The sequence below is a fragment of the Drosophila miranda genome, chromosome 3 (genome assembly GCF_003369915.1).
Source record: "Drosophila miranda strain MSH22 chromosome 3, D.miranda_PacBio2.1, whole genome shotgun sequence".
NCBI lineage: Eukaryota > Metazoa > Arthropoda > Insecta > Diptera > Drosophilidae > Drosophila > Drosophila miranda.
In genome coordinates, this window is record NC_046676.1 from 12094368 (window position 1) to 12107403 (window position 13036).

Genomic DNA, 13036 nt, shown 5'->3' on the forward strand with positions numbered 1-13036 from the left:
CCTGTGTCATGTTACATAAAAATGTAGTTAATATGTAGTACTTCTGTAGATTGCGTGTAGTTGTCATGTACAAACATTAATTATTAGGAATTCTTTTAGCTTAAACCTTATTTTATAAGGAACGCAATAAAGATAATAACTTAAAATTAGCCAATCTTGTAATGATTCATTAATCGAATAAAATTATGTGGGCAGGGCTGAAGGTTCTATCTAGCTAATAATATTCAACGGAATATCAAAATCGAGGAATATGGTCTCCAATCCTTGACGGAGAACCATTAACCTATTGTAGACCAAGGTTGTATTTTAATATTCCACCGAAAATATTGAAAATTGAATTATTTTAGCGCAGTTAAGCTGAAAAATATCGGGGTGTTATTTTGTAGCTCAGAGGAATCATATCAGTAATATTTTCCGCCATTTACCTTGAGTCGTTGAACTGTTTAAAAAGAGGGGGCTTAAGAGGGCTAAGTTCGTTTTTTCATCGGTATATTTACGACTTTTAAAATGAGACGGTATATTTTGGTATATTTCTGAGGATTGGACGGTTTTCTGTGATGTGATTCAAAATTTTGTAGAAATATGAACGAAACTGAGGTAAAAGTTGAAATAAAAGCAGAAGATAATGCCAAACTCGGCGAGAACGAGACCACGCCGCTACGGCTACGGCGACTCGACGAGAACGACGAGACGCCGCTACGCACAGTTGGAATCCCTCATTCTCCGGGCCCCACTGATTTCTCGACCGGTTGCAGTGGCCATGGATGGGAAAGCGACCACGACGATGTCGAGATCCTATCTTTTCCTCGTACTCCGCGAAGTGAACTGACAAAACCAAATAGTCCAACTAATGCCACCGAAGAGCCGGAGGAACCTCTTGTCAAGGCACAGCCTGAGACTCCCGTTGTCATGGCTGAGCCTGAGGTTCCAGTTGTCAAGGCAGAACCGGCAGCTGCTGAAGTCGATTTTGCTACTGTTACAGCAATAATCGACGAACTATTCGATATAATTCAAAAATTGGAGTTAGACGAACATGGCTTGTCGGGCATTCCAAGTGGTTTCAGCAACAGGGATGAAATTAACAACATGGACTTGGAACCGCCCCAACCAGCTACGCCAGACTCAACGGACAACCTGGAAGAACTTGAAGCGTGCCGCGAAGCGACTCAGAAGGCGTTGGAAGAGTTGGATCAGTTCAAAGAGGAGCCAGATGAGCGTAAGAAGAAGAAGCGAAAGCACAAGAGGGGTGAATCTGAGGAAAGTGTTGCTGAAAAACGGACTCAAAGTAACAGTCCGGTCGATGATAATCAAAAGGAAAACAAGCGCACCTCACGGGACAATAAACGCACAAGCGAAGAGCATCAACGGGACAGGAGACGCCACCACGAACACAATCCAAGGGACGATAGACGCCATCACGAACACAATCCAAGAGACGATAGACGCCACCACGACGACAGTCATAGGTATAACAGACATCAACACGAGGATAAACCAAGGGACAAGCGTCCACGCGAGGATAATCACAGGCTCAAAAGAGGCGATCATGACGCTAACCCACGAGACAATAGACGCCACTATGAGGATAATGAAAGGGAAAAAAGACGCCATCAGGAGCATAAGCAAATGGCTATTAAACGTCTACGCGAAGATAATCAAACTGAAGTCGAAGGCAAGCGTGATCTTAGGGTGAGAGTAACATTAAATGTCCTGCCGCGCATCGCCACAATAAAACAAGCGCCGACGTCCGCAGTGGATTCAGATTCGGAGTTTGAGTGGATTTATGTTCGAGACGACGAGAGGCACATCAAAGTCGTAAATCTGTACGGTGAGGCTTGTAGCTGCTGTGAGGAGGCCTAGGGTTTTTGGGGTCCGCCGAAAATTAGGCACCGTCTAACGAGAGGCAAGACAAACTCTCTTTAACAGTCGGCAAAGAGGGCCTGGGATCAAAGAGTGGGTCAGAGCCAGGTCAGACTTCCTCGTCGAAAGGAGAGCGAGTTCGAAGTCGAAGTCGGACAAGATAAACGGCTATAAATAGATGGCATTGGACGCCATTGCGGGATTCCAAGCCTGGTCGACAGCATTGGATTTTGTTCTCCAAGTGTCCTCTATAGTGTCAGCCGTAGTTGAATATTCAAAGAAAGAAAAAAGAGAAAAACCATATAAATACAATAACTAGTGAAAAGTAGCCAGGAAGTGAGACGGTGATTAGTGAAACCTCTTCGATACACCCTTTCGACGGGTCACCCGTTTGGGTAAGTTGTGGAATAAAAAAAAAGACAGCCTAGCGAAAGAGTATAAAGGTGTTCTGTGGGTGCAAATTTCCATAGGTCTTAAATTGGAGGAGGCTCGTCTTCCACGACCGCCAGCTGAAATTCGTAGAAATTCGCCGGAGCTTTGGGTCGTCGCCTTGGAGCAGTTCGGCGAGCCAGAGAGGAGAGGCCAACTAGTGCCCGGCAGACGGCAGCCGCGTCGGCTTGTTCATCGCTCCGCGTATGCGTCCATACCCCGTGCGCATGGGAGGAGGCAAAGAAAAAAAAGTGTTCTTCAGTGGCGACAAATAGTGGCAGATCGAGTTAGAAAATTTCTCATAGAAGGCCAGCCCCGCCCAAAATAACAATAAAAAAAAAAAAAAAAAGAATCAAATATGAGAAACAAATAACGGATCGTAGTCAGATGCTCTAAGCATCAATACCCGAGTTATTTTATTCTCCCTCTCATTTAGGCTTCTTTAGCTCTCTATCCCTATCTATCTCTCTCCACCTAACTTTGCGCTGCGGGCGAGCCCCCACATACCGGTGTCCGATAAGCGCCGCTAATCTGCACATAGGAATGCAAGACTGAGCGCAGAGGAATGTAAGGCGGCGTGAGGGACGGGAAGAAAAGAGACAGGCAATCACCGTTAAAATTAACTCGATCTGCCTGAGCCACTCGGTCGTCATCTCAATTTTTTTGTGTGTGCGAATTGTGTGTGTTCTTTTTTTATACTTTTCAGGGGCCCAAATCGGAAGCGCTTCATCGATGGAGGTTCCTGTAAGTCGTTCAATTGAATAAATAAAATATGTATATGAAAGTTCGAAAAATATATAAAAATATGAAAGTTCGCCACGGGAGCGCACCCAATTAGTGGGTTGAAAAGAGAGGGCATCAGAAAGTCACCTCTTGATTCTTTTCCCTACGCCTCTCGTACATTACACCTTCTCTTTTGGTGGATCGCTATGCCAGCAATTGCTCACATAAAATTTTCTTACATTTCTTTTCTTTTCACTCCTATTCAAATCATCTGTTCTCTCTCATATCTAGCCTAAGCTTCTTATTTATTTACAGTACTTTACGCAAATTATTTAAAATTAAGTCGTAGCCAATACTCGGGAAGGGCAAATGAGAACATTAAATTACTGGGGATCACTAATTTTAGTCATTAGAAATAAATAAACGTTTATAATGTCTGAGTAGAAGAAATAGTGTTTGATCTCCTGCAGCAAGCCCCTGTAGGTCTCGCATAATATAAGGGGTCTTGTAACAAATTATGTGGTATCGGGCACAGCAAGACCAAGGTAGGGTGGGCGAACATCACTCCTCATGAACAGCTGAGGAATTCTTTTCGTTGTCCGTTCACCAGTGCAGTTATTGTCTTTCGTTTTAGGTGTTGTGCTTTCCGTCCGGTTTCATATGGCTTATTGACACGCATTAAATGTAGAATAATAATAGGGTAGGCCTCAGCTTAGGAGCAAATAAACAAGAACACCACACTCGTGGCCGACGAGCCAGTAGCCGGAAAATTGACAGCGTGCCGCTTCAAGCTGAGAGGACCATCTCGCCTACATCGTGGTTGCACGTGACATTTATTATTATTTTTGGCGCCCAACGTGGGGCCACACTGTTAGGTGGGAATTATTACAATTTGTACTTAGGGGTGTGGTTCACGAACAATGACCTAAAACAAACCTTCACTTTTAAAATTTTCCTTCCATCGACTGTTCGATGTCTTTATTGAAGACAAAGAAACGCAAATCATTTCCGCTTTCATTCAGTTCTCTTACGGATCTTTGGAACACCGATAGAAAACTAAGCCCCAGGGTATGTTTCCGGGCCACGATTCTAAGGGTTCTGAGTGAGTTTGACTTATTTCTGTACAAATAGCCTGATTGTCGTGATTAATAGGAATACTACTAGAATAGCTTTAAGAAGCTATCTGTTGTCCATGTCATTTCAGTCTGCGCTGTAAGTGCTACTCAACTTTATGCCTGAGGGACCAAGGGAAAACTGAACCGTCTTGGATTCACTGGTGATGCATTTAGCTTAAGTGCACTCCTGACCACGGATCATTTCATTAAGTGCCTCAGTTTGCTTTGTCTTATCTTTGTTTGGCAGTTTGGATCACTGCTTCTATAAGCGCTGTTGGACGCAGGTGCGCAGAATTTAGAATTACCACTGCCCACGGCCTAGGTGTTCTAACTTGCCAGAAAGTATTTTCCTCTTTAGCTGTACTTGGTGAAATAATTCGGACAATTAAGAGAGGCTCTGCAGGGAGCCAGGCTAGCTGGGAGATCAAACCATTAGAATTTTTTTGTATTATTTTTTTATTTGAAACTGTTGAGTTGAAAGTTTTTTGTTTAATTAATATTCAAATTTCATTTCACTTTTAAATTTCCTTATTACATATATATAAGAAAACATACATAACCTTTACGAGTTAAGCAGATAGTTTTTTTAGTAAACACCTATAAGAAGAAAGATGGGCTTGGATCGGTCTGATGATGAAGGGGCAAGCGCCTCAGCAATCTGTTGCAGGCTGTGCAAAGTCACAATGGCCCCCGAAGATGTTTATAGAACTCCTTGTCAGCATGAATTCCATAAAACATGCATGCGAACATACCTTAAGACACAAACAACCTGTCCAGTTTGCAATGCGGTTTGTAGTGCCCCAACGGCTGGTCAGCCTCCTCTGGTGCCTGGCAAGACTAGACAGCAGACAAAGTCAGTTCTCGCGGGAGGCAGTAAGCAATCCCAAGCAGAGTCGGAGGGTCAAGCGTCTATTTCAAGTCAAGCGTCTACTTCAAATCAAGCGGCTAATTCAAATCAAGTGTCTAGGGAGATCAGGGCGGCTATTAGGGGTATGCAGAATGAATTACTTATCCACCTGACGGAGAAGATGTCTCAAATGATAAGTACCACTGTAGAAGCTCGTCTAGCTTCTAATGCGCAAATTCCGCAGCCGTCAGTAGGGAGCCTGAATATGAACGCTTCTTTGGATCAATTGCTAGAAATTCCCGAGGGGAACCAGGGCGCAGTTTACACACCTCCACTCCGGACTTCGCTCTCTAGATCAGCAGCATCTGATTTAGCTCAGAGACCTGACAAGGTGGGTCATATAATGAATAATTGGAAGCTTCGCTTTTCGGGAGCCTCAGACTCCATAAGCGTGGATTCATTTATATACCGAGTAGAGGCCCTTACCCATCAAACGTTGGAAGGGAACTTTATGCTGTTGTGCAGCAATGTAAACACTCTGTTTGAAGGGAAAGCATCTGATTTTTATTGGAGGTATCACAAGACAGCTGGCTCAGTGCGGTGGATGGATCTGTGTGAAGCGTTGAGGAAGCAGTTCAGAGATTCCCGGACGGACGTAGACATTAGACAGATGATTCGCGATAGGAAACAAAGAGAAAAAGAGACTTTCGAGGTATTTTTTGACGCAATCCAAAAGCTCACTGACAGGTTAGAGCAGCCTCTTTCTCATAAAACTTTGGTCGAGATCGTTCGCCGAAACTTGCGGCCGGAAATACAACATGAAATCCTGAATCAAAAAATAGACTCAATAGAAGCACTACGGGATATATGTCGGAGGCGAGAATGTTTTATGGAAGAGGTGCGTCGGACTCATGGCTATCAAAAACCTGCTCCATTTCGAAAGCAAATCTCGGAGCTAGTGGACGAAGCCTTGGGAGAGGATGCGGAAGAATTCTCGGAATCGGAGTTTGGGGAGGAGATAGCAGCTTTATCCTTGGTGTGTTGGAATTGTCGAAAAGAAGGGCACCGTTACCACGACTGCGTAGCTAAACGGAAAATATTCTGCTTTGGCTGCGGAGCGCCAAACACGTATAAGCCATCTTGCAAAAAAATGTCAAAAAAACACCAAGGAGAACACGGCAGAGTCTCGTCGGCTGACCAGTGTTCCGCAGAGGGGGTCGGCGAAACAGGACTAGATGTAGCAAGTGGCGAAACGCAAGGAGAGCCTTCTCGGGATTTTGGGGAGGCGGAACCACCGATAGTGGGATGGCATATGAAGTTGATAGAGGGTAAGAAGTTAGAACCTCCAGTGGAAATTGTTAAGTCAAGGAGACTAACTAGAAATGCACGTAGGATCAAGGCCCATTTTAATTCTCTCAAATGTATTAATGAGATAAGGAAAAAGGAGGGAGATAAGAGGCCTTATGCCGAAGTCAAGTTACTGGATAGAACCGTAGTAGGATTGCTAGATACCGGCGCCGGAATGAGTTGCGTGGGTGGTCAATTGGCAAAGGAGGTAGTATGCAGTAAGAAACCATTTAAATTGGTGTCGTCCAATGCTTTTACGGCTGATGGAAAGAAGCATCAAATAGTAGGAAAGTTAACAACTAAGATAGAGTACCGTGGGGAGTCTAAAAACATAGAGCTATTCATAATTCCTAATTTAAGTCAAGATTTATATTTAGGTATTGATTTTTGGTCCCTTTTTGAATTATTACCGTCCGAATGGAAGATTTCCGAAATTTGCGAGAGTTCTGATGTTCATACACTTACGTCTGCTCAGGAGGCGGCGTTGAACCAGGTTATTTCCCTATTTCCATCCTTCGCTGTGTCGGGTCTGGGAAGAACAGATATGCTTTGTCATACCATCGATGTGGGGGATGCGAAGCCCGTAAAGCAGAGACATTTCTCAGTCTCACCGGCTGTTGAGAAATTGCTGTACGGGGAAGTTGATAGGATGCTGAGATTAGGGGTGATTGAGGAGTCAGGAAGCGCTTGGTCTTCTCCGGTGGTACTGGTCCAAAAGCCTGGGAAAGCTCGTCTTTGTCTGGACAGTCGAAAAGTAAACGCGGTGACAGAAAAAGATGCGTACCCGTTGCCCCAGATTGATGGCATCTTGAGTAGATTGCCCAAGGCAGAATATGTAACTAGCCTGGACTTGAAAGATGCATTTTGGCAAATACCTTTGGAGGTGGCGTCGAGAGACAAGACTGCGTTCACCATACCAGGGAGGCCGTTGTACCAATACAAGGTCATGCCGTTTGGTTTATGCAACGCCTCACAAACCATGTCCAGACTCATGGATAAGGTAATACCCGCCGCTCTCCGAAATCAAGTTTTTGTCTACTTAGATGACCTGCTGGTCATTTCAGACACATTTCCCTCGCATCTTGAGGTACTGCGTTCGGTGGCAGAACACATTCGTCACGCAGGGCTGACCATAAATATAGAGAAGAGCAGATTCTGTAGGAGATCCGTAAAATATCTAGGTCACGTAATTGGCGAAGGCGGCATTAAAACAGACCCGGAAAAGATTTCCGCCATTACTAAGTTTCCACTCCCAAGAACTCTCCGAGCCCTAAGGAGCTTCCTTGGAATGGCCGGGTGGTATAGGAAATTTATACATGATTTTGCTTCACTATCCGCCCCTCTAACAGACTTGCTAAAACAAAAAAAAAAATTCGTCATGTCCCAGGATGGAATAGAGGCCTTTGAAAAATTGAAAGAAACGCTGTGCAAGGCGCCAGTTTTAAGAAGTCCTGACTTTGGAAAGCCCTTCTATATACATTGCGACGCGAGCAATACGGGAGTAGGGTCCAAAAGACGGAAGAAGGGGATGAGATGCCGATAGCTTTCGTGTCTAAAAAGCTGAATAAAGCCCAGCGCAATTATACAGTGACCGAGCTAGAGTGCCTGGCGGCCTTAGTGTGCATTAAAAAGTTCAGAGCTTATGTCGAAGGTCATCAATTCACCGTGATAACGGATCATGCCTCACTGAAGTGGTTGATGTCCCAAAATGATCTGCACTCGAGGTTAGCTCGATGGGCACTAAAATTGCAAGGTTTCCGATTTAGCATCGAGCACCGAAGGGGAACCCAGAACATAGTCCCAGATGCATTGTCAAGGGTTCACCAGGATGAGATCGCAGCAATAGACAAGAGTAATGGGCTCCTGGTGGATCTAGATTCTCCTCACTTCAGAGCGGTAGGGTATCTTGAATTGGTGCAGCGGGTAAAGAGCAACCAGGAACGATTGCCAGACGTAAAAGTGGTCGACAACTTAGTTTACCGGAGAGCTGAGCATGCGAATGGCGACTTACTTCATGACTCGTTTGCTTGGAAATTATGGGTGCCTAAGGAATTGATCGGCGAGATCTTAAAACAGTCACATGATGATCCGTTAGCCTCGCATGGGGGTATTCACAAGACCTTGGAGCGCGTCCGTAGGTACTACTTTTGGCCAGGATTGGTTAACGATGTCAAAGCTTATGTGAACAATTGCAGTGAGTGTAAGACCACAAAGGCGCCCAACTTTACCTTGCGGCCACCCATGGGAAAGCCGGCCGAATCACAAAGATTCTTTCAGCGACTATACATTGATTTTCTTGGTCCATATCCTAGGTCACGAAGTGGTCACGTCGCTATTTTTATCGTGTTAGACCATTATTCTAAATTTGTTTTCCTCAAAGCCGTTAAGAAGCTGACAGCTGATGTAATTATCAAATACTTGCGGGAGGATCTCTTTCATACTTTCGGGGTGCCCGAAACCATAGTGTCCGACAATGGATCCCAATTCAGGGCTGAAAAATTCCAAAGCCTTTTAAAAAGCCACCGTATCTCACATACCTTGACAGCGGTACACGCGCCACAGGCAAATGCCTCCGAGAGAGTCAATCGCTCAGTGATTGCCGCCATCAGAGCGTATGTGCGTCCGGATCAAAAAGATTGGGACGAGAATTTAAGCAGCATTTGTTGCGCGCTGAGATCGTCCATCCACTCGGGAGTAGGCGCTACGCCATACTACATGGTGTTTGGTCAGCAGATGATCACTTCTGGTGGCACTTACTCTCTGCTGAGATCACTAGAGATGTTGGAAGACAGGGCGGCAGCTTTTACAAGAGAGGATTCCTTGGAGTTGGTCAGGAAGAAAGCACGTGAAGTAATGGATAAGCAAAATGCACGTAATGAAAAGCAGTATAATCTAAGATCAAGAGAGATAGTATACCAGGTTGGGCAGGAAGTTTATAGAAGGAATTTTAAACAAAGCAACTTCCAAGCTGGATACAACGCTAAGCTTGGGCACGCCTTCGTAAAGGCTAGAGTTCGGAGAAAGCTAGGAAATTCGCTTTATGAGTTGGAAGATTTGCAGGGCCGAAGCATTGGGAAATACCACGGGAAAGATATCCGCCAATAACAGCTACAAGCGGTTCATCCTTGTGAGCCTTCTGCACCCCAAGTCTGATCTTGGCAGGGGGGAGTTGTACGGTGAGGCTTGTAGCTGCTGTGAGGAGGCCTAGGGTTTTTGGGGTCCGCCGAAAATTAGGCACCGTCTAACGAGAGGCAAGACAAACTCTCTTTAACAGTCGGCAAAGAGGGCCTGGGATCAAAGAGTGGGTCAGAGCCAGGTCAGACTTCCTCGTCGAAAGGAGAGCGAGTTCGAAGTCGAAGTCGAACAAGATAAACGGCTATAAATAGATGGCATTGGACGCCATTGCGGGATTCCAAGCCTGGTCGACAGCATTGGATTTTGTTCTCCAAGTGTCCTCTATAGTGTCAGCCGTAGTTGAATATTCAAAGAAAGAAAAAAGAGAAAAACCATATAAATACAATAACTAGTGAAAAGTAGCCAGGAAGTGAGACGGTGATTAGTGAAACCTCTTCGATACACCCTTTCGACGGGTCACCCGTTTGGGTAAGTTGTGGAATAAAAAAAAAGACAGCCTAGCGAAAGAGTATAAAGGTGTTCTGTGGGTGCAAATTTCCATAGGTCTTAAATTGGAGGAGGCTCGTCTTCCACGACCGCCAGCTGAAATTCGTAGAAATTCGCCGGAGCTTTGGGTCGTCGCCTTGGAGCAGTTCGGCGAGCCAGAGAGGAGAGGCCAACTAGTGCCCGGCAGACGGCAGCCGCGTCGGCTTGTTCATCGCTCCGCGTATGCGTCCATACCCCGTGCGCATGGGAGGAGGCAAAGAAAAAAAAGTGTTCTTCAGTGGCGACAAATAGTGGCAGATCGAGTTAGAAAATTTCTCATAGAAGGCCAGCCCCGCCCAAAATAACAATAAAAAAAAAAAAAAAAAGAATCAAATATGAGAAACAAATAACGGATCGTAGTCAGATGCTCTAAGCATCAATACCCGAGTTATTTTATTCTCCCTCTCATTTAGGCTTCTTTAGCTCTCTATCCCTATCTATCTCTCTCCACCTAACTTTGCGCTGCGGGCGAGCCCCCACATACCGGTGTCCGATAAGCGCCGCTAATCTGCACATAGGAATGCAAGACTGAGCGCAGAGGAATGTAAGGCGGCGTGAGGGACGGGAAGAAAAGAGACAGGCAATCACCGTTAAAATTAACTCGATCTGCCTGAGCCACTCGGTCGTCATCTCAATTTTTTTGTGTGTGCGAATTGTGTGTGTTCTTTTTTTATACTTTTCAGGGGCCCAAATCGGAAGCGCTTCGTCGATGGAGGTTCCTGTAAGTCGTTCAATTGAATAAATAAAATATGTATATGAAAGTTCGAAAAATATATAAAAATATGAAAGTTCGCCACGGGAGCGCACCCAATTAGTGGGTTGAAAAGAGAGGGCATCAGAAAGTCACCTCTTGATTCTTTTCCCTACGCCTCTCGTACATTACACCTTCTCTTTTGGTGGATCGCTATGCCAGCAATTGCTCACATAAAATTTTCTTACATTTCTTTTCTTTTCACTCCTATTCAAATCATCTGTTCTCTCTCATATCTAGCCTAAGCTTCTTATTTATTTACAGTACTTTACGCAAATTATTTAAAATTAAGTCGTAGCCAATACTCGGGAAGGGCAAATGAGAACATTAAATTACTGGGGATCACTAATTTTAGTCATTAGAAATAAATAAACGTTTATAATGTCTGAGTAGAAGAAATAGTGTTTGATCTCCTGCAGCAAGCCCCTGTAGGTCTCGCATAATATAAGGGGTCTTGTAACAAATTATGTGGTATCGGGCACAGCAAGACCAAGGTAGGGTGGGCGAACATCACTCCTCATGAACAGCTGAGGAATTCTTTTCGTTGTCCGTTCACCAGTGCAGTTATTGTCTTTCGTTTTAGGTGTTGTGCTTTCCGTCCGGTTTCATATGGCTTATTGACACGCATTAAATGTAGAATAATAATAGGGTAGGCCTCAGCTTAGGAGCAAATAAACAAGAACACCACACTCGTGGCCGACGAGCCAGTAGCCGGAAAATTGACAGCGTGCCGCTTCAAGCTGAGAGGACCATATCGCCTACATCGTGGTTGCACGTGACAAATCGCGAGAAGTTGTGCCAGCAGGAGCAGAATGAGGCCGTTGCAGAGACGGCCAATCCAGAGCCATCACCACAAAAGCTGACAAAACGAGAAAAGGGCAACTTAGCCGAGAGTCGGGCCAAGCAAGTGCTCGAACTGTTCGAGCGGAAAAAATTGGACGATCAGGAAGAGGAGTTCCTTATGGTGGACACTATACACAAAGTGCCTAAGAGCGAGTCCTTCATGAGTAAAGAAGCCTTCGAGAATCCCTCGCCGATATGCAACAACTACAATGTGGTTTATGAGTTCAATTCGGCGCCGGGAACCAGGATTGATTTGGCTAAATGGGGGATGGAAGCGTTGCCCGATAGCACCAGGGATCTGCTCCGGATACTGGCCTACGATGTGGATCATCTAAAACAGGCTCAGCTCAAGGCACAGCCAAACCAGCGCATACTGAAACTAAAACAGGAACAGCTTTTCAATTCACCATTTTCCGAACCGGAGGAATTCGATTCTGCGGCCCTTTACATAAATGCCTCGACCCAAACTGACTTCAGGCCCCACACGCACAGCGTCGGCACTCAGGCAAAACTGGAGGGACAGCCGAGAGGTGCCTTCTGGCAGGAACCGGACTTCGACATGACCTTTTTGACGACGCCCCAAATGAATGTGATGTTTTCTTTGCAAGAGCTCTGCCGAACACTGCCAAGCCCCGCGCATGCCTGCATACTCTACCAAGCCCTTCAACCTGCTCTGGATAACAAGCGCGAGTTTCGTTCACACAAATGAAAAAACACACTATGTATATTGATTCTCTTTTCATTGTTTGTATAATTCGTAGTTCGTACATATAGAAACCAAAAATATATAACACTGTAGCACTTTATGTATTCCATATGCAGATTCTCATTACACATTTATCCTACTCATCCATCAGTTTACAATTAATAAATACACATAAACACACAAATATAACGAGGGGGAACGTTGTGAGTTGCTGCGGACACCGCAACTCTACAGTTATACCCGATACTAAGTCAGTATGGCTCTCCTCCGGCAGACGCCGCTAATATTAAACGACACGACAAAGAGAGAGACAGAAAATCAGTCTGAGCTTGTCGTCGGGCGCTGCGTGGCCACTGCAAATTGATTTCTTGCTTTTGGCTACAAAAATGATCCGATCTGATCCAGATTCAGCCATCTGATAGATATGGTCATTATCTATGAAATGGGGCGAAATTCTGAGATATACGTTTTATAGTGAGATCTAACAGAAGTACGGATACCAAATTTGGTTACTCTAGCCTTAAAAGTCTCTGAGATTTGTGGATGCCCCAGATTTTCGTCCTTTGCGGGGGCGGAAGGGGGTGTGGCGAAATTTGGACACGAAACGGTCAAGGTCCGATATCACAGGAGTGTGGATACCAAATTTGGTTGCTCTGGCTCTTATAGGTTCTGAGATCCTTGAACTCATATTTTGCAATTGGCAAAACCGACCATGAAACCTGTGTGTTAGAGAGAGACAGAGCGAGAAAGAATGA

General features: G+C 45.0%; 1 protein-coding gene and 1 long non-coding RNA gene across 4 annotated transcripts; both read left to right on the forward strand.

Moving 5' to 3' along the window:
• The first annotated feature begins 528 nt into the window (after nt 1-528).
• Nucleotides 529-12381, forward strand: LOC117187755 (protein panoramix-like). The gene is made up of 2 exons (XM_033390566.1): nt 529-1819; nt 11515-12381. Exons 1-2 carry the CDS (start codon nt 583-585, stop codon nt 12282-12284), a joined length of 2007 nt encoding a protein of 668 aa, XP_033246457.1. The 5' UTR covers nt 529-582; the 3' UTR covers nt 12285-12381.
• LOC117187762 lies at nt 1826-4200 on the forward strand. 3 transcript variants are annotated; one of them, XR_004472348.1, is made up of 3 exons: nt 1826-2255; nt 2331-2575; nt 3647-4200. It is a non-coding gene; the product is annotated as an uncharacterized LOC117187762 (long non-coding RNA). The 3 variants fall into 3 exon arrangements; XR_004472349.1 differs by lacking the exon at nt 3647-4200 and adding an exon at nt 2996-3015; XR_004472347.1 differs by lacking the exon at nt 3647-4200 and having other exon boundaries at nt 2331-2649.
• Nucleotides 12382-13036: the final 655 nt, after the last annotated feature.